This window comes from Thermobia domestica, chromosome 4 (genome assembly GCF_964235325.1).
Source record: "Thermobia domestica chromosome 4, izTheDome1.hap1.1, whole genome shotgun sequence".
Taxonomy (NCBI): Eukaryota; Metazoa; Arthropoda; class Insecta; order Zygentoma; family Lepismatidae; genus Thermobia; species Thermobia domestica.
Genome location: NC_137457.1, coordinates 302933988 through 302956877, shown reverse-complemented (window position 1 = coordinate 302956877; position 22890 = coordinate 302933988). Strand labels below are relative to the sequence as shown.

Here is a 22890-nt window from a genome sequence, read left to right as displayed (position 1 = left end):
GTTCGCTTTCCTTGGGAAAATTTATTTTCGGACTCACCCTCGTACTTACTGACCGTCTCAGTAAATAATACATTTTAAAATATAGATTCAAATTTCTCAACTATTAAAAAGCTAATCTATTCTTTACTGTCCCGAAGATGGACTCGGGAACAGTATTCCAAAAAAAAAGTAGAATTCTAGTCAGCAGAGGACAGGTATGTGTTGAAGTATTTTCTACTTTGTTTGGTCCTCTCTTACTTTTCTATTTCCTAATTACTTCACTATTTACGATACTTACTGCCTGGTGGTGACATAGACCTTGTGTACTCTTTGCTGATCGCTATACCTCGCCCTCTTCCTCGCTGAGAGACTATGGCAGACGAGTCAGTCCAAGATGATGTACCTGACACTGTTGATAGCGCATCTGGAATATAAAATGTATTTATTATAGATTTCGAAAGACTCTTGATAAGAGTGTCTAATCATTTTTAAAGGCCTAATTTGTAGCGTAGCACAGCCTTTCCCAACCGCTACGTCGTGAAACCTAAGAATTTAAGAATCAATTTTACAAAACTAATAAACTACGTATTCCTACAGTGATGGAAGACTCTGATTTCTATGAAACGCCATATTTTTGCATGTCTAATTAAGTACCCATGTGGCAATTGAAACTTAACAGCATGAAATACAACAGTACTACTCTGAAAAATTCTCTCGTTCCCTTCTAATACCATATTAACGGTTTCCCTATAACACATTCTGCTAGTCATAATGATCTTGATGTAATCTTTGACTCGAAACTCACGTTCTCTGACCACTCAATAGTTAAGAAATCAATACGTATGTTGGGGCTTCTTTATCGAATTACTGAACTACACACTGTGGCATCACTAGCAACATTCTATAGAACATTAATAGCGACCAAGATCGAATACTGTTCTCCCATATGGGTCATGGCCGCACCTACACATCTCTCTAGACTTGATTCTATTCTCAATTTGTTTATTGCTATAGTACGTTTTCGTGTTCTTGCATTTCGAATATTACCTAAGGAGGAACTCTTGCGACATCTTAATATCCATATCCCGGGAATACGCAGAAATAATTCTGACCTGAAATTTCTTCATATGATAGTTAATGTAAACTTAAGATCGGAAACCCTACTTCACGAACTATCCCTATGTGTTGCTTCCCGCAAAACCCGGAATGCCCACCTATTCCATCTTGCACGCCGTAGGTTGGCAATTATACAGAGGTCTCTTTTTCACAGAATACCGAAATATTATAATGATCCAACAATTGATATGGACATTTTTTTTAAGCTACCCGGTATGACAGCGTAATTAAACGCATATTGGCCAAATAATATTACTTTTGCATTCTTTTTATTGTTGTTGATACTTTATTTTTTATATTTTATTGTTTTTCCTGTTTGTTAACATTTCCCTGCGTAAAATGGCAAAATTATGCTGTATCTGCAAATTTGTTCAATAAATAAATAAATACATTTCTGATTCGGGATTTAGGATTTAGATTTCTGGGCTTTTGGCGTCTAAGGTCATTTAGCCCTCGCGATTTGAGGGGTGACGTCCCTCGGCGAGCACACAATCCGGGAAAAGGAAAGGAAGAAAGGATTAGGGAAGGAAGGAAGCAGCCTGGGACCTATAAGTTAGGTACCAACCCGGCATTTGCCTGGTGTGAATGAGGAAAACCCGGGAAAACCTCATTCAGGGTGGCTGGCTTGAAAAAGCGTTACACTTTTTCGACCGAGTGACCCCACCGGGAATCGAACCCGGGACTGCTCGCACCGAAGGCGAGAGCGTTAGCGACTACGCTATGCGGGGCCACACATTTCTGGTTCTTGTGAACACCAAAATATAGTTGTTGGTTATACAAATGCATATTTAGACGATATTTTAGCACTTGGCCGAATGATATAAAGAGCATATCTTTTGATATAACATAGGCAGTTTCACTATTGTTCTGAAAAATATTTGCCAGTATTGTCAACAAAGTTATTAGCAACTTTCTTAGAAATATTTGGTCTTGTATAACGGGATTTGGAGGAATATTTTACTATGAGAAGGGTAACTCTTCTTGATCTGGCGTAGCATAAATCTTCATTTTAAAAAATGACCCTTTCTGTCTCCTTTCTTAAGAGTAATTCCTGTTGAAAACCAGTCTGTGCTGTATATAAGTGGACAAATTTTCTCATCTGCATCCAGGAAAGACTTTCAGAACATGGGGGTTGAAAATTGAAAGCAGTGCTGTGAAAATAATGGTAAACCACAGATTAACTACGACCAGACATGACATCGGGAGAATGTTCCCTCGGGCCACCCACTGACGTCATCACTAGTACTCATGATAAAACTCATTACTTTTTTACACTCAGCGTAAGGAGATGTTTCAAGTATGAGATATATTAGACATTTGTTGGAATTCTTTGTCACAGAATCTGTCAACATTGAGTATAGTTTTAAGATGTCTAAGGTCAAACGTGGAGTAGCGGTAGCGTCATTTCAGAATTTGATTGGGGGAATGGGGCACAGGGAGAAAAATTCGTTGACATAAATTTCACATTTTTAATCAGCATACTATTATATGCAGTATTGATTCAATTCTCCCATTCCTTCAATTCAAAAGACGTCTTTGTTTTCTGCTTATATTTTAGGGCATACTTTACCATTTTTAAGGGTATACTTTCCAAGTTGATTGAATTCTCCCATTCTTTCAACTCAAAAAAAAAAAAAAAAAGTCTGTTTTCTGGTTATATTTTAGAGCATATTGTTTGAAGTTTTTGGTGATAAAAACCCGAACCCTAGTGATCAGTAACTTCTCATCTATACTTCGAAACAAAAAGGAAAAACGAAATCTTTAACGTCCCACGATTATGCACGTTACGCTAAGGGAGACAATGATTAAACCAAGTGAATGATAATGAAACAATTGGTGGAATGAAAAATGGGACTACTCCGGGAAAATCCATGAGCACGATTTTATCCACCACAAACTTACTTAGCCGGGGGATCGAACCAGGGACCCCACGTTTCAGAGGTAAGAGTTCGACCACTGAGTCACCGTGTCCCCCCCCCCCTTCCTCATCTATACTTCGAGTGTAAATTTTTAACGCTCTTCTTTGGGATATTTTAAGCTAAATTCTGAACATGTCATTAATTCTAGTTCACCCCTGATCTTCAAACGAAAACAAGACTCTCTACTGCAACGTTATATATATATATATATATATATATATATATATATATATATATATATATATATATATATATATAAGACAAATAACATAAGACATATATAAATAACATAAGCGATATATTTATATATATCGCTTATGTTATTTATGATCCTAAGTGCACTTTCAGTCAATATGTAACTTAAACTTTATATCGCTTTAGATTAACGACACCTAACGTTGCAACGCGTGCCTAATCTTAAATACCAGCAACTTCTATGCATTTAAATGTGATATAATTCTTGGAGAATTAACGCTCGAAATATAGATGAGAAGTTTAAGACTATACATTACTCACCACTGTAGGAACACACAAGTGAGTATTTTTGTTGTAGAATACATTTTATGGTATCCAGAAAATCTGTAAGTCTAGGCTTTATATAACATTTAAAAAAAATCATGGTGTCTTTCATAAGCTAAAATCAATTTTGAATGTTATTAGTGTGTAATGCAATATAATTTTGCTTTGAGGGTTTTGATTTTGTGTACATGTTTTACAACATTCTTTTCCAACGCTAGGGTTATGAAGTAGGTTATAAGTTAAAAAAAAAAAAAAAAAAAAAAAAAAAAAGTGTCTCAGCTGTTCAAGCTAAAAGTATGTGAGCATCTTACTCCATGATATGTTTTAAGCTTCTATATTCCTTGCAAACAGACACTTGCCGAAGTATCTGAAATACTGGAAATTATTTCAGCTACTCGAAATACAAAAGGGTCAGTACAATTTTTATCCTGATCAGGTAGGTAACTCTCAAGCCTACAAGTTATAGCATTAGATATACTGGAAGATAACAGTATGTGTAAAGAACTGTAGAACTAACCGCTGTCCAATTTCAAATCATCAAGACGGCTTGCAAGACCTGACAACACTGCAGTATTCTTTTCAATTGGCACTTGATTCTTATTATTTACAGGCTTCTGAGGTCTGTCCACCGGTTTAGCAACTGGTTTCTCTACCGGCTTAGCCACCGATTCCTCCATCTTCTTTCCAATTGGCACTTCTGGAACATTCACACGGCTCGGCACACTACCTATAAAAAGACAAGAAAGAAAAAGAAAAACATTGTATATAAAGTTTGTATAAGCATCAATAATTGTCAATATATTCGAATCATACAAAACAGTTACAAGTAGTACACGAAATCAATGTTTCAAGTACAAGTGTCACTGTTAAGCGAGTGTGTCATCAAAGGAAGATACCAACAGATACAATCTACTACTTAACAGTATTTTATTATGATTACTGCGCATGGCAGGAGAAAGGAACATAATAAACAAGCTCGGGAATCGAACTTGAGATCCATCCAGCGTCTGTACATTTGACAGCTTTGCCAATAACAAACTGAATACATATAAAGTTATACGCACACAAACGCTGTTACAACGCAAATTGTGATGTGCTTCAAACAAAAAGGAAGCTCTGTTCCAACCTCAATACACAGACAACCGCAATCAACCCTAATATTGAGAGAAAGATTGAAAGCAATAATTTCCGCAATTTGATTTCACTGTAAAGAACATAATATAAAACCTAGTATAGGCAGGCTATGCACATGACAAGCACCACGGAAAATATTAAAGAAATTACACATGTGATTTCTTGTATTTATATCTTTGGTAATTGTAATCTACATATTTACGTTATGCTATACAGTCAGCGACAAAAGTTCTTTCCGTTCGATGAAATTAGTTTCGTAAATACCTTCAAAATGGAAGGGCAATTTGAGTACAGTTTTCAGTAAATTAAAAACAATGTAATTTTCTTTACGTTCCAACTATAACCACCGTTGTACGTTTCAGTCATAACAGCGTTATTTCCAAAATAAATTTTACTAAATAGACAGAACTTATGTCGCTGACTGTATAATTTAAAACAAATAATAATAATAATAATTTATTATAAAATAATTGAACTGAGCCTAGATTGCAGGTCCTTCTATTTATCGGCCATCATCTGCAATGACGCGTCGTTCTTCTCGCTTCTCAGACGAAGCACGGCCCACAGACGTACAAAGTAATCTCGAAACCCTCGTTTCATACAAATATTTATTCATTTCGTCTGCATATATATATCATTGTTTGAAGCATTATTGTGACGTATAAGCAAAGTCTATAGGAATGTGTCACCGCTCCAGTTCAGATGGAGAGGGTTCAAAAGTCAAAACAAGATTTTTTTTTTTTTTTTTTTTTTTTTTTTTTTTTTTTGTTTTACTTATACAGTAAACATAGAATCTGTTCCAGCAGTATACTATCCGCTATTACTGACAACGAGCGACAAAAATTTTAGCGCCATAAAAATTACTTCTTCTCGATTCTCTCGAAAACTACGTATTTTCAAGCATCTCATTTGGCTCAGTTTGATATGATCTACCGACTGGTATATTTCTTATCTTTGGACCCTATTAGAATTCCACTTACAGTAAAAATTTGAAGTTTAGGAGTTACTTACGACGGTAAATCGATAGAGGGTATTTTTTTTTAAATATCTATTTTCGTTACCCTTACTGATAAGAGAGGGTATTTTATATATATTTTCTATAAATTATTAAATAGTACACTAAATGTATTTGATTTGATTTTGAGTTTAGCGTCCTTTTCACCTTCGAGGCTATATGAGACGTCGACTTATAGCGTAACGTGCGATGCAAACCACATGAGTTCCCACTAAGAATCGAACTCGAGAATCGAATTCAGTATATTGTGCCGGTTAATAATTCTGAATTTCGTCGCTCGAGGACGCTGGAAGCACAAGTTTGTTCATAGTCTCAACTGGTATGTCAGTGTGTTGCTAGTACTGTGCCTGTGGAAACACCGATGAATCACTACCGAGTTCGAGTTAACGTGGTAGTGTTTGATGTGTTAAACATATCTAGTTTTAAGCCAAATAAGTAGCATGTGCGGCACGTACTGCTCTTCCTCTTCAATCAAAGGAAAAACATAAGTGAAAGCCATTGTATCCTCGTGGAAACTTATGGTGACAATGTGCTAACGAAAGACGCGTGTGTGCGGTGGTTTCGACGTTTCAAAAGTGGTGATTTTGACCTGAAAAGACAAGAAAAAATTTCAAGACTCCGAATTTCAATCACTGTTTGGACGAAGACGCTACGCAAAGTCAACAACAACTGGCAGAAAAGTAGAATGTTGGTCGCCAAACCATATCTGATCGTCTGCATGCCATGGGAAAGATCCAGAAGAAAGGAAAATGGGTACCACATCATCTCAACGATCGACAAATGGAAAAGCGGAAAACGGCGTGTGAAGTGCTGCTTGCTCGTCATGAACGAAAGTCGTTCTTGCATCGGGTAGTAACAGAGACGAAAAATTGATCTACTTCGAGAACCCCAAACGCAAAAACGCATGGGTTTACCCAGGGCAATCCTTCATATCGACCGCAAAACCGAATCGCTTCGGCAGGAAAAAATGCTGTCATTTGATGGGATCAAAAGAGTGTGGTATATCTTGAGCTTCTGAGAAACAGTAAATACCGCTCGTTACCGTCAACAATTGCTCAATTTGCACAAAGCATTACACTACAAGCGCCCAGAGTGGGCTACAAGACACTGAAAAGTGATTTTGCACCAAAGACAACACCTCATCACACACAGCGAAAGACGTCAAAGACACCATTTCTGTGCTGGGTTGGGAAGTATTGCCGCACTCGCTGCACTCACCCGACTTCGCCCCGTCGGACTACCACTTATTTGCATCGATGTCTCACGCACTTTCCCAGCAATACTTCTAGAATTACGAAGATGCTGAAAAATTTCTTGGTGACTGGATCACGTCAAAAAGGGGAACGATTTTTCTGGGAAGGCATCCACATTTCGAAGGACAGATGGGCCATGTGTATAGCTAGCGATGTCACATACTTTGAATAAAACGTTTGTTAGCTTTCTCCGAAGTGCATTTTTTTTTTTTTTAATAGAAAATTAACAATTATTAACCGGCACACCTGGTATATACTAGTATTTTATTTTCTCCGTCTTCTGGCTAATCTTGAGAAATTCGTTGAACAATCCATCCATTTCTTCTACACCAATTGCGAAAATGAAGTATTAGTGTGTGTATATAATAAATTAGTGCACTGTTGAGAAATATATAGGAAATAGATATAAACCAGTTACGAATGCTCCAAGAGTATTGCCAGAACGAACTTAAAAAGAATTATTTTTTCTTATTAACTTCTACAGACTTTATACCAATTGTTCTGTGTACTTACTATATTATTAAACTCATTAAATAATTCTTGTAATATATCTATCCATTTATAATTTCTTTCCACATGTTTTGTTTGAGAGTTCTGTTAAAACGTTCTACGATGTTATTTTACAGACACGTGCTCAAAATTGAAAAATTCGCAAAATATCATCTTTCTATGACTTACGGTTCCCGAGATATGGCTCCTTAAATCTCCCGAAATCAGAACTTTTTTTGGCAATATCTGGGGAACGGTAAGAGTGACCCAAAAAAATTCCATCACTTTTTTAAATCGTTTGTGATGCTCTATCGAATGAGGGCTCAAAATTGAAATATTCGCAATTAACAGACACACAGACAGAGAATTCAGTAACGAACTTTTTAAGTTCGTTAAATACATTAATAGAGTATTTTTCTCATTCGGTGAAATACTGGACTACTTCGACTCTGAGTAACTGGTGATCATTATTGAAGTGTTCTATTCTAAAATAACTATTCTAACTTCCCACAATTTAGCTTAAAAATAATCCCAACATAAGGCATTCGTGTATTTTACCTGAAACATATATGAAAAGTTAATCAATATTAGATCATCACTATTGGAACTCAGAGTTTGAAAGAACAATATGTTTTTGAACAAAGATCGGATAATTTACCTCCATGACCTGCAATTTGGACTACTTGGACAATGTGAAATTTTCTCATTTTTCATAATCATATTTCAAAAACTTACGGAGGCTGTCCAGAAAGTAAAATACATTTTGGCCTATCACGGCAGTGGGAGGGGCTAGAGTCGCCATCTTGGTGTCAAAACGTTGCCACACTCAATACGCATCCAGCTGTGGTAGCGCGAGGACTATGACGCTATTACTGTGCTTTCTGTGACGTATTACAATGTGGGCTGCAACAGAAAATCCCGCATCTTGTGAGGTGCGTTCTGTGATTAGGTTTTTGTTGGGGAAAAAAAAAATCCATCGCAAACTGCGTGACGGACATGGAAACAATGTTTTTCCACGACAACGCAAGTTCACTCACGGCCAAGCGTCCCAAAAGCTCTTGGATGGGAGGTGTTCTATCACCCACCATACAACCAGGCTTTGGTACCGAGACTACCACCTCTTCCCAACAATGAAGACATGGCTTGCTGCTACACAACGCTTCGATACCGACGCCGAACTGCATGCCGGTGTAAGCCAGTGGTTGAAATCGCACCGCGACGGTATTGAAAAACTTGTGTCACGGTATGATATCTGCCTTAAATTGCACAGCGGTTATATAGAAAAATACCTTAAGAGTGTACCTTTCAAATGTATATAATACAATTTGGTTTGGTATTGTATGCTGTTATTTTTTTATTTCAAAACGTCTGTTAGTTTCTGGATAGTCCTCGTAATTATTAACCGCTCTTTCATAACAGTTGTTTCTGCACCATAGAATATAATACTTTACAAGAAACAATTGATGAGTTATACTTATCGGCTATTTTGGTGTAAATGAGATTTTAAGAACCTAACTTTTCTTAGCTTATTTGCTATTAATAGCCGTGTTTCTTTTACCGCCGAAACTTTTTTCTTTCTTTATTTTTTTAAATGGCCAAGAGGCAAGAAGACGAGTTTAATGTGTGGTTTAACTACATCAGTTCCAAGACTGTGAATCTAAGTACTTAAGACAAAAAATATAAAACTTCAGATTATATAATTACAGGAAAAAAATGTCCGAAAAGTACTCAATTTACCAGATCTAAATATGGCTAGTTTACAACCTATGAGAGTGGAAAACGTGGCGCAAACACTATAAAAAAAAAATCTTACCTCTGCCTAGACCCATACTAGGGTTAAAATGTTTCACAGCTTCCGATATTCCTCGCGGCATCCTTATTTGTCTATTTTCATCATCAATGCAGTACTCATCTTTAAAATTATAGCCTATGTCATCACTCGCTGGCTCTGGAATTAGGCTATAATCAAAAATGAGACGGTATATTAATTGATCTTGTAGGATATGATGCTAGCTTGAAATTATAACTACTTGAGAACAGTATGGCAGAAAAACTCATTTTAAGAAAGGTACAATCTAGAATAAATAAAAGGCGTTTCCAAAGCAAGAAGCAAAAAAACTAATCATTTTGTTTTAAAGTAACTGAACACTTTCTTGTTTACAGTACAGTATTACAGTGCTGTTCTTTATTTTGGTGATTCAGACGTAGAGCAAAGGTTTCTGCTGTACTGTACACTCATGTCCAAAATGATTGTCGCATATCTTATAACTTTCTTCTTGTAAGAATATAACTTTGCAGGTACTTTTAATACTGATACTACGTGTATAATCGGGAAATGTATATTTATGGTAAATTTCATAAGAAAAGAACGAAAATTAAATGAGTAAAACAAAATGTTGCTAAATGGACAAGAAAGTTTTATTTTCGTTTTATTGTTCTTATTTACTGCTCTTTTGACATGAAATTAGCCACATACATGTCATTGTTGATTATACACATACTAACATTATAAGAAATACCGGGCGAATTCGTTATCAAATTATATTCCTCCAACATATTTATAGACATGCGACAATAATTTTGGACATGAGTGTACATATTTTTTTTTTTTTTTTTTTGTACAATAAAACCGTTTTTATGCTGAAATATTTTTTTTTCGTGTTTGCACCTTATTTTTAGTCTTTTTTTTCGCGTTATCCGTGGTGCCCTTGCCACCCAAGTCCGCGGATAATCGAGGCTTTACTGTATATTGGCTTTGTTTTGGAAAATATGACGCCAAATTTACTGCTCATAACTCGGGAACCGTAAAGCCTGTACAACCAATATATATCATACGCTTTTACAGTAGTTAAAGTTCTATCACTTAGTCAAGTTTGATCCGGGTTGAATGAGTTCGGTGTATGGGTTTTGTTTTCGAATACATTCGACTGCTCATAACTCGGAAACTGTAAGCTTGCACAAGATAATATTTTATATGTTTATATAGCATGTGAAAGTATACCACTATACCAACTCTGATTCCGATCGTGGGGCCGCGGTGGCTGTGGTAGAGCGTTCACCTCTGGTGCTTGGAGTCCCAGGTTCGATCCCAGCCCCCGCCAACTGAACTTTGCGGTGGACAAACACCGTGTGCGTGGGTTTTCTCGGGGTTCTCCCGCTTCCTCCCACTTTCTTCATTCCACCATTTCATTCATTTCTCATAGCCACCGTGTCCTTTAGCCTAACCGGCATAACCGTGGGACGTAAAACTCAAAGATTTCATTTCATTTTTCATTTTCTGGTCCCGATCGCATGAGTTCGGCTGAACTCATAAGGTAGATACTACTCTTGATTTTTCAAGGAGAAATGAAATGTAGGATGTATGAAAACGGAGTGTCTTATATACCTGCTAATACTGTACTTTGCTCAAAGTATTCTAACAAATAACAAAACGAAGATAAGTTAAAGTAATACATTTAGAGTATTTATTTTCTACAATTAATATAGAATGACAACAGGCAGTTTTGTAAAGCAAGGACATTAATGGAGGATCTCCAAATCAAATCTGTTTAAAGATTTTAAATAATGATAAGATAGCCCCCAATTTCCTGTTCCATGCAGCGGAGAGTCTTCTACGGGACTTTTCTTATGGTTGAAAGGTTATGAAGGTGAATGTAATTACTTTCTCCTTTCAGTTCAATTATACTGTAGTTTAGCAGTTTCCCCTGTGTTTTACACTGCATAAAATAAATTACTAGTTCAATAATAATAATAATAATAATAATAATAATAAATTCGCTTAGCCAACGATTGCAACACATTAAATGCTACAGACGGCCGTTAAATGAAAGTGAATGATGACAGAATTGACTGAAAACTGGAAGGAAACAGAAGAATTCAAAGAAATCCTCGACCATGATATTGTACAGCAAGAATTTACATAATCTGGGATCAAACTAAGGTTCCTGTTATGCACCAGAGGTGAGAACTCGACCACAAGGCCATTGTGCCCCCTCATGTGTCGGAAGTTACTGATCGACAGGGCTGCAAAGAAAGGTGTGTATTCTTCGTCTCCTTTGCAGAACATTATTCCACGCTTATATATCGAAACACCTTGAATAGGAGTAGAAAATTAGAACACGTTATAACTGTTCAATACCTACAACCAAGGGCGGCTTCCCAAGTTACCACACATATGAGGGAGAAATACTCGACTTTTTCACCTGACCTATATATATCTACAGAAGCGAATTTAATGTCATTTATAAATTTAAAAAAATTATGAATGGACCAAAAATCAAAACCGGGTCTACAGGTTAACATTTTCTTTTATTATTATTATTATTTTTTATTTTTATTTATTTATTTTTTTTATTTTTATTTATTTATTTATTTTTTAAGATTAACGTCCCATGTTTATGTTCTTCATACTAAAGGAGATAGTCCAGTTTAAAGTGCCGTCGTCTTAAGCATTACGGTACCAGTCCACTCATTGATCAGTTAGACACCTTTTCATTCTTGAGATAGGTGCTAAGCAACTCAGATCACATAGATTATACCACAATTCTTGTTCTGCTTGGACCATATTACAGATCACCATTGAGGGTTGAATGATATATTATATATGGTAAACTGAGGTAAAAAAAAAAAAAAAAAAAAAAAATCTTTTTTCTCACACATCATCTATAGTGGGAAATTACTAATACCTGACCTATAGTAATTAGAAAATATTCAGCATCTGTTGAAAACTGTCCTGGTAGCAAGTAGTTCACTTTTTTATTTATTTATTTATTTTATATACATATAAAGAGAGTGTATTCTTGTCTAAAAAATCGGTACGAAACTTGACAATATATTAAATTTTATGAGGACTTGAACCCAATCAACTTTTCCATTTACAGGGTATCTACTAAAATTCCAAAATGAAATTTCGTGACTTTTTCGTGACCTTTTCTGTACCCAATCATAAAATTTTCTAACATTTTTAAGAGCGAATTTGGGTACGAACGAGGCCGAATTTTCATCCATGCGATAGAAACGCACTTTGCTTGCGATTTGTTAAGCCGACTATAAACATTTCTGGTGGTGAATTTTGACGTTTTATAGAATAAAATTTGCCAATCTGTACTTACATTTTCACAGTTTAAAAAATCGTGACCCAAAAGCTACATTTCGTGACTTTCATGACCGTTTTCTGATTTCGTGACTTTCGTGACCGATAGACACCCTGCATTTATCTATGGTGAATGAAGTCCTTGGTTCGATTCCAGCTCCCGTCATGTGGGCTTTGTACTGGACAAATACCGTGTGTGTGGGTTTTCTGGGGTTCTCCCGTTTCCTTCCACTTTCTATCATTCATATTATTATCATCGCCTCCCTTAGTCTCAGTGCATAATACTGGGATCTTAAGATAAAAAATATCACTTGCAGAGAAAAATATTTGTACAATAAGAAAAAGCATTAAAAAAAACGAAAAACCACAAATAACTAATTTACAACAAAATACCACATACACACGACTTCCGCGACTCTTTCATTCATATGCCTTTTGATTCTACTTTTGCTACCGCTACAACACAAGTAACTATATACCTTCCATCTTTCAATTTCTCATGCCGCTCTCTTTCCTGCAATCTAAAGGCCTTTCTTTCAGACTTAGTAGCACCTTCGAGTTTCCTGAAGAAAATAAAACAAAAAAAATAAAACAAAAAAAATTATGCTACAGTTAAAAATGTGTGTAGTTCAGACATCGTTTAGTTGAATAATTCAAATAGTTTACTCAATTGGAAACAGTGCTATTCACTATATGTGATACAAAAATGTTACAATGTGTTTGGATATCAATAGGTTTCTATGAATGCACAATTCACACCTGACACACGTCTAGGTGAGAATGAATTTTCCACCAAACCCTGTCAAGCATGTAACGACGTTAACAGTGCCAATTGTCTCGTTGATTCCTGCTTTCAGTTCGATCCCCGGTCAAGTAAGTTTGTGATGGACAACACCGTATCCGTGGGTTTTCTCGAAGTACTCCCGTCTCCTCCTACATTCTCATTTTACCAATTCTTCCATTATCATTTACTTGCATTAACCATCGTCTCCTTCAGCCTCAACGGCATAATCGTGGGATTTTAAAGATTTAATTACATCTCATTCCTGCTTTTAAATGGTTCAAACTATTGATTTTGACACCGTATACAACTTTATAAAAACCCAACAAGATAAAAGAAATTATATATATAAACAATGCTGTACGATCGAAAAAATGAAATGAAATGAAATTTTTAAGTTTTACGTCCCACGGTTATGCCGGTTAGGCTAAAGGAGACGGTGATAATGAGAGATAAGTGAAATGGTGGAACGAAGAAAGTTGGAGGAAACGGGTTAACCCCGAGAAAACCCACGAGCACGGTGTTTGTCCACCACAAAGTAGACACGGCGCGAGCTGGGATCGAACCAGGAACCCCAAGCACCGGAGGTGAACGCTCTACCACTGAGCCACCGCGCCCCCGTTGTACGATCGAGATTTTTTGGAGATCAAGGAATGGGTTCTTGGACATCCGATTGGTTAGTCTCCAAACTGAACATCCAAAGTACGTTAAAACAATTCTAACAACGTGGGTAGGGTCCCATAGTAGTGGAAAGTAATTTTAAAGGTAGGTGGGTTTACATGTCCTAAATTTGTGAGAAAAGAAATAGTTTCAACATGTCCAAATATGGATTTGTGGTGAAAATTTCTTCAGGAAGAAAAAAGGCTCTAGTGACTTGATTCCTCATCGGACAACATTAAACGACCTTCGATAAATCTCTTAAATATGTTCGTATACGTCAATTCCGTAATTATTCCAATCTCGCCACTCAATGCTCTGAACATGTTTCAGTTTACGCTTCCAACTAGCTTTGGACAAGCTCTCCCTACCGCGACGCTACCTGAAAGTTGTTCATGACTTTACAACAACAATCTATTTAGGTTGTCAAACAAAACGGTGTACCATTCATTACCGAGTGCTATCACTTCTGCACAGCAGCCACACAAAACCCCATAATTCTTTCTAGAAGACCCTCATAATCGCAGAAGACTCCGTTACGCTGCTTAGTAATGTTAAGATGTTACTAACGTGCAAGTACACTGAAATTTTCTAAGCGAATCAGTAAAATTCGAGATACAAGGTAAGTACGTTCTTGTTTAAGTTATGGAATGAAATGAAACCTTAGTTTTACGTCCCACGATTATGCAGTGTAGGTTAAAGGAGACGGTGATGATGAGAAATGAAAATGGTGGAATGAAATGGGAGGAAACGGGAGAACATCGAGAAAACTCACGCACATGGTGTTTGTCCACCACAAAGGTGTTGAAAGTTATGTATCCTATAGCAAATACAATGATATCTATCAGCAAAGGGTTCAAAAGTTTTATTTTAACAACAATAGTCATTAGTAAGAGTTCGAATATAAAGCATACTGTCGTCGGCAATTCAAAACCTGCTATGTGACATTTTCGGCCATTTCGAGATAATAGTATTATCTGGTGCAGCTTTTAGACTCTTTTAGACTCTCTAATTTATTATTACTTGAGAAGGTACCTGTTGAATATCAAATGTTACATAAAGTGTGTGACTATTACTGTCACGTCCAGAATAACTCTATTACTAAAAAACACAATATCGTTATTGACCACTTTATTCTATATCTTAACTATTTCTATAATCACGAGTCTTCACATCAATCTATCTCACAAAACTAAAAATCATAATCTTAATCTTCTTACTTAACTTTTATAATCTTCCATGACACTTGTCTCAAACATCCATATATCTTTTTTTTTATATCACATGCTATATTCTATCTTCAACTTCTCAACTGTATGTGTAGCATTTAAAAGCACTTTGTGCCACTTTTAATATCCAACAGTACCAAGGTACGTGCAGCATCAAATTTTACTTATAACATCACTTTTATAAAGCGAAAAATCTAACCAGGATACTGTTTTTCGTTTCTCCTGAAAATTTTATAAAAATTCACACAGCAGGTTTTGAATTGCCGACGATGATACGCTGTTAGACACACTCATCTAATAACATGAAAATATGTACTTTTAAAATGTCGTAACAGAAAGCCTCTCATACTGGAAATATGATACAGGTTTCATAGCAAAACATCTAGTGCCGTGTGCGTCAAGCCCAAACTCTACATAAATACGAATACGAATAATAAGAACTGTTCTTTCCTTATGAAGACCCACTATACAACTAATTATTAGTGATAGTGTACTAGATAATCTTCCTACCTAGATCAGTCAATTATACGAATGTACAGACAGGGTTGATTTGTTTAAAACAAATCGACGCTACTTTGCAGCACTTCGTATCTTAAAAACAGAACAACTTTACAGAAGAAAACAGTTTGAAAAAGTTGAACATTAATTGAAAATCAGCTACTTTTCTGATGGAGAAGTCAATTACGATAACAGACTGACTTCTCCATCAGAAAAATCGCTGACTTTTAACTAATCTATAACTTTTTCAAACTTTTTTTTCCTTCTTCAGTAAAGTTGCTTTTTTGAGGTACGAGCTAGATGCAAAGTACCGTCGAAATGGTTAAAACTTGCTTTAAACAATTGATTTAGTTTAAAACAAATTTTATATACCTTTTAAACATTTGGTTTAAACACGTGTAATTTTAAAACTTGTTTTAAACATATTTTTGTTAAAAAAAAAAAAAAAAAAAAAAATCTGCCAGAGAAAGAAAATTGTCAAAAAGTGCTTCCTTCCCATTCAAAAGACTATTTTCTTCCAGTGTGAATGTTTTGATTTCTCGTGGCTTCAGCAGGTCAATGTGATGATCTACAATTTATTTTGTCTCTTTTGTCCTCCTGTTTTATTGTATTGCTTAAAGCTTATCAGTTAACTTGCGAGAAAATGTCGTAGTCGAAGGTTGGACTACTTGTCAAACTGATATTAAAAAGTAAATAAGAGAACTGTCAAGGAAACAAGTTTTTGTGTTGTATTCAGAAAACAAACAAAGGGTTCTTTGCTAAATTGCGGTTCTGAAATTAAAATACCGCAAGCATTCGTTGATCCAGTACATGTTGGTTCTCAGTCTCCGTACAACTTGGAATCGTTTAAAATGAGTTTTAAGGACATCATTTGGAGCAAATTTATTAAAGTAACTCAAACTCCATCAGATAAGAAAACGACCATACGAGCTCGTTGTAAATCGTGTACGAAATAGTAGGTTTAGTTCAAAGAATAAAGAATCATTATGAAAAATGCAATACTGTGAAAAAAACTGGAAACCCAAACAGATGGTAGAAGTGTTGGTCCGAAAATTGCTTCTGATGATTCTAGCGTCAGTGATGTGATTGAGATGTAACTGGGAACTTCAGGTAAGAATTAATTTTGTACCACCATTATCTTTTTCATTATATTATGCAAATATTATTTCGCCCCTCTCGTCCACCTCCGTCTTAAATTTTCTTAAAAAAACTTGACACCCTGGCATAGCTTGTATGTAGGGACCAGGCGAGAAAGCGCACATATCTCAGTCATCTGCGTAACCAACCATTCAAGTGTGATACTTATTCTCACATCATTGCCGAACGTCAGTGAGGCTCCTGGGACGACTTGATCTACATTTCTTTCTTTGTCTGTATGTGTGAACCACACTACAAGGCGCGGGGTAGAGGCACGAGACGTCCGGAATTTGCTGTATAGATTTTGACTGCGATCCGACATAAAATTTCAAAATCAGCAGTTCGGATCGCACTTTAAACAATAAGCCCTGTCTCATATAGCCTTGCTACTCATGCAAAACTGTAAATAATGAAACTAAACAAATTAATTTTATGCGTTTCGTACAAACTTGGGTTGCAGGATAAATTTGGCTCCAACTTAATTTCTTAAAAATATTTTTAGATATGGGGGGTTCAGAGCAAAGGGATCCAAGTCCATTTTCAGAAAGGTCCACTTTTGCTCAGCAAACGTAGTATCTTCGTAGCCAAGAGTCCGAAATAAATTAAACAAAAAACACGTGAAATAGTGTGGACTAGTTTCATAGGACACCCGCTAGATAAGGGCGTTGATGAAACGGGGGAAAAGGAGGGCTAATTTTTCCCTCCTTGCTCATAAATTTAAGATATTAACATTATATTGTGTACTCTGCAGCGTGGGAATGATTAACAAGTGAAGCTCTGAATGCCATAGTCAATGATGCATAATTACGATAAATAAATGCAAGGTGAGTCAAAGAATACACTGACGGAAAACGTCTTATCTTCGCAATCACGAATCCAAAATGAAAGAAAGAAAAACTACGTGACAAGTTGCAATCTAGAGTTTTATATTATTGGCGCTAGAGAGGGTCGTCCACTTAGAGGTTATCCGCCTCTACCCTGAATTTCAGATTTTGGGGGCAGTAATGCAGATTTAGAAACCTTTTGCTGAGCAAAGTAAAACAGAAGAAAACTGTAGTCCTTACTCGAATAAATACGGATTTTGATCAGTCATAATCCATTTCCATTGGCCGTAAGGAGCTATAGGTCTATATTGCTCTCTTGTATATTTTTTTGGCCCAGGGATTCTAAAGGTGGCCATACTTTCGAGTTTCAAGCCTGCTTAAAATTCTGGAAATTGGTCCTAAGCAACTTTCCAGCTTTGATCATCTGTATTTCCTCCGTATTTATTCGGGGTAAGCACCTCAAGCTTGTTTTCTTGAACTTTGCTTATCAAAAGATTTTTAAAACTGCCTTACTGGCCCACCAAAATCTCAAATTCAGGGTGAGGGCGGCTGCCCTCCTGCCTCACTGACGGCGTCTGTCATATGAAACTATCCCACATCTTTCACGTGGTTTTAGTTACATTTATTTCAGACTCTTGACTGCGAAGATACTACGTTTGGAAATAGACTTCATTTGCTGAGCAAAATTTAATTTTAATGAAAATGGACAGATCCATTATGCTCTGAGCGCTCCATATTACTTTTCTTCAATAAATTATTGACTTAATAAACAACCAATTACACAGGCTTGCAGAAAATATTCTAACGTTACCGCAACATAAAGTGTGCTTCAAACATTACTTTTCGAAAATGTACTATTTTAAAATAATTTTATTAGCATCAGTGTTCTGAAATAGTAATCAAATTTTGCAACTAAAATCTCATCCGCCTGCACGAAACGCGAACTTAGCATCTAAGGGCATAATTAGGAAACTTTCAGAAGCCGAAATGACTTGTTTTAGGGCTACAATAACCGCACAAGCGTACTTCTGGTAAAATTCTAGCCTTAAAACATGTAACATGACTCCCTTTGCATTTGGAATACCAAAGATGGCCGCCATGACGCTTGATAGCAGCATCTGATGTGTCAGACCACTTCCAACTTTTATCATCTCCCTCAACCCGTTCTCAATACACAAGGATGGTGAGGACTTTTGTTTCATCATGTATATTTATATTGATAGATTGTGTGACATGTCCATAGCAGGTAGATTTTAAAATCTACCTAAAAAGCTTATCACAACCAAGAAAGTACTTATGAAAGTCACTGGCAAGAGGATTTAATAAAAGGGGGTCGCGATATCAAGTAAGTTGAGAATTACTAATCTATACTGAAATATTCTCTACCCAACACAGTGTAGTCTTAACGAGGATAAAATAAATGGAAAGGTCGATTGCAAGTAAAGTGCAAAAAGTCTTAACGAATAAGTTATAACAAGATTTTGAAATATATGTTTAAGATCATGTTCTAAACTGTTCAAAATGTTTAAAACATGCTTGTGTGTGTGTGTGTGTGTGTGTGTGTCAGTGTTTTAAAACCGGTTTAAAACAATTTGAACATCTTTTTCAACATCTTTTCATCTTTTTCCTTATATATATATATATAAGGAACTTTCTTTCAACCTTGTGTACAGATAATCAACTAGAAGCATGGCCCAACAAAGATCTCATGACAGCCTAACCAAATTAATGGCGAAGTTTTCTTAAAAACAATCAAACTACTAACAAGACTCAAAAATGACACAATATGATAGCTTTACCTGTATACTGGTTGAGCCGAGATTCTCTTGGAGGGATCATAGGTATTCTTAGGATCAACATCATCCCAGCTCTCTTCGCAAGGCGGGATGTCAATCTTCGTAGGATTAGGAGGGGCTACAGATCTCGGTGTGTCATCAGCTGAAATAGATATATATGTCAAAAGACGGCAGGTACATTATTAATGTAAGCAATTAATGTAAAAAGTCATAAATAAACCCTCAATGTACTCATGATACTACTGATGTCGTTTGGCCGATTTTGCAATAGTTGCCTCTAAATGGCTGAGACGTCACGTGACCTAATAATAGGGGTTAATATCACCTTGATTTTGGCAGGGAGTACATAGGGCCATCCCTTTTAAATTTTTGAAATTGCCAAATTTAAAAATTTGGTATAGTAGTATAGGACTGGTGTATGTTCGGTTGATCTATCTCATTCCCTGTTATAGGTAAAGAGTTACCAAATAACTCAAATTTTGGAGATTTTTGATCTATTTCGTTACCTTTGATGAGCCTTTATTATTTTAAATGGTTATACCGATGAGTACAGGGGTCGATTCCCTTTCATAAGACACGGGCACATTAACGCATACCTTTCAAAATTTAGAAATCGTCAAAAAACAAAATATGATAAACGTTCTTTAGAATCCAAATATACAGGGTGGCCCAAAACCAGGTATACAGTCCCGAACTGTATTTAATATCATTTCTTAATTGTTATCAAACAGATAGACCTAGTTTCTTTATCATTTGTTCTTAACATCTTTTTTCTTATAACTTAAACCCGGAACAGTCAAAGCAAATAAATCCTTAATCCAGAACGTTATACTTGATCAATGCAAGGGTGTAATCTACTTTTGGGCCACCCTGTATAATACTGTAAATTTGGTTGATCAGTTTGTTTCCTTCTATGGGTAAAAAAATTGCCACAAATATAAACGAAGCATTACGTTGTACCACATGTTAGGTTATTAACCTCATTTGCCATCTTTGATGAGTCTTTATTACCTTATACTAGCTGAACCTGCGCTGAACAGCACATCACTCACATATGAGCATGAATCTCCTTGTCATTTCTCATAACATATGTACATGTGTCTTTACAAACACAAGACGTGTTGTTAAAAATCCGCAAGATGTACTATAAAGGAGAGATTTTTTCAATATCTCGCACCGTTTGCAAGATTTGAGCCTATTTCTGCTTAGAGTTTCTAATTCATGGATAATCAGGGTTTCTTTCTTCTTGCATGCAGTATGTAATAAGCAAATACATTACACACACAATTAATTATGTCAGTGATATATGGTGTTTATTAGGCAAAATAAAGACTTATCTTAGAATGGGGAAATGGTTATCCTTCGTTTTACAGTATCATTTGGCCATGAACAAAAGCCGGAGAGATATACTAACCCCGTATACAAATGTGTGGTATTAGGGTGTATAACTCGTAGGATATGGTGCTTTACTTTTTAAATAAAGAAATAACGACATTTAAAAAAAAATATTCAATTAGAACTAAACAATCTACACAAAATTTGTAATCGATCAGTGAAAAGGGCACCTTTCTAGAGTCCATGGTTTTCGAGAACTCACTGTCAAAAGGACTGGTCACAAACATATAAACTTTTCTTGACCACAAACGAATAAACCTAGCATTCTAATATAGATATAGATGGTTAAATGGATGAATACAGACGATGTATAAGACACGGGTACATTGACGCACCTCTCTTAAATTTGGGAATTTAAGAAAAAAAAATGGTAAACGTTTTCTAGTACCTATATAAGTTTGGTTGGTCCAGTTTATCCATGAGTAAAAATTGCCAAAAAGAGACATATTACCACGTGTTCGCCATGTGATCGGTTATTGACCTAATTTCTTTGACGAGGCTTTATCACATATGTTATATGATTGATTAAAGGGGTTCATTCCCTTTTATAGGACATGGTATTTTGATGCATAACTTTTGGGAGGGTATATTGGACAACAACTCAAATTTATGAATTAAAAAAATAAAAAATAGAAATTGCTAAATGCTCTATAGGACTCAAATAAATACCACTGTAAATTTGGCTGGTTCAGTTTGTCCCCATTTATGGGTTAAAAAAAAAAAATTGTCAAAAAAAAAAAGTAAGTATAGTGTGTCCGTAAAATTGCGCAACCCTGATTGATTGCGTGTATCTTTTGAGCTAAGAACGATAAAGATCTCAGACTTGAAACAGATGTAAGTGTGTTCTGTGTAGATATTTGTGAGATCATGACCAATGTTGGAATTTGTAACGTTTTTGTGTGGTAACGAAAGGAAGTACCGAATAATGTACATGTGAATCCCTGTGTATATGTGCAGTATGCATCAACGTTAATCCAATGGTGCGAAAATATGACAAAATTGATGCAGTGTTGTCATGAAAAAGGCTATTTAATGCAAGTCCGTAAAATGAGTGTTTTCTTTTGAGAGAAACGCGGCCCCTGTCAACAATGTTGTAAAATTAATACAAGATATGTGTTTTATCGCGAGATCGCAATTTTTTTTTGCATAAAATCTCAGCTTATCAATTATGTGTACATTCTCATTGCTTATCATTAATTAACCTAAAACACGCCTGTGCAGTAATTTTACAACAACAGTGTTGACAAGGGCCACGTTTCGGTCAAAAGAAAGAAGAAAAAAAAATACGGACTTACATTAAATAGCTTTGTTTTACATGGCAACACCACATCAAGTTTGTCACATTTTCACACCACTGGATAAATGTTGATGCATACTGCACATATACACAGAGATTCACTCGCAGGATATCCGTTTTCCACAACTGAATATTGATTTTCTTCATTTTGTATGTTTTTTTATTTTACACTTTCGGTGTTTTCTTTCGTTACTTCACAAAAAAGTTACGAATTCCAACATTAGTCATGATCTCACAAATACCTACACAGAATATGCTTGCATTCGTTTCAAATCTCAAGTCTTTATCGTTCTTAGTTCAAAATATATATGCAATCAAACTTTGGGTTGCGCAGCTTTGCGGACACACTGTATTACGTTCTACCACAGGGTAGGAGTTGACCTTATTTATCCTATTTTGTACATCATGTTATTATATGGATGCATTAGGTACTCATTCTCTTGAAAGGGGAATAGGTATCCTGGTGAACTTCTCTTAAATTTCGGAACGGATATATAAGACGACTTCTCAAATTTGAGTACTGTCAAAAAAAGTAAAATGTTTTCTACGACACATACACACACCTCTGTAAATTTGGTTTTCTTTCCAATCAAAATTTCTCGAACTAAACATGTTTAAACAAAAATTTTCAAACTAGAAATTTTCTACGAAAGAAATTAGCTAAACATTGTCAAGTGGAAATACTGTGATAAGAAAAGTGTTCCACTACTAGCCGTTCAACTTTAACCTGTTTTCAACTATTCTATTAACAAACAAACTG

General features: G+C 35.8%; 1 protein-coding gene across 4 annotated transcripts in view; it reads right to left on the bottom strand.

Annotated features, from left to right (window-relative positions):
• LOC145684264 (uncharacterized) overlaps positions 1–22890 on the bottom strand; it is a 77624-nt gene that overhangs the window by 16629 nt on the left and 38105 nt on the right. For all 4 annotated transcript variants that reach the window (XM_081756393.1, XM_081756394.1, XM_081756392.1 and 1 more), the window contains exons 4-8: positions 19442–19580; positions 12996–13079; positions 9238–9383; positions 4051–4260; positions 278–403 (exon numbers count right to left, since the gene is read on the bottom strand). In XM_081756393.1, coding sequence (XP_081612519.1) covers positions 278–403; positions 4051–4260; positions 9238–9383; positions 12996–13079; positions 19442–19580 — 705 coding nt within the window. The remainder of the gene's footprint in view (positions 1–277; positions 404–4050; positions 4261–9237; positions 9384–12995; positions 13080–19441; positions 19581–22890) is intronic.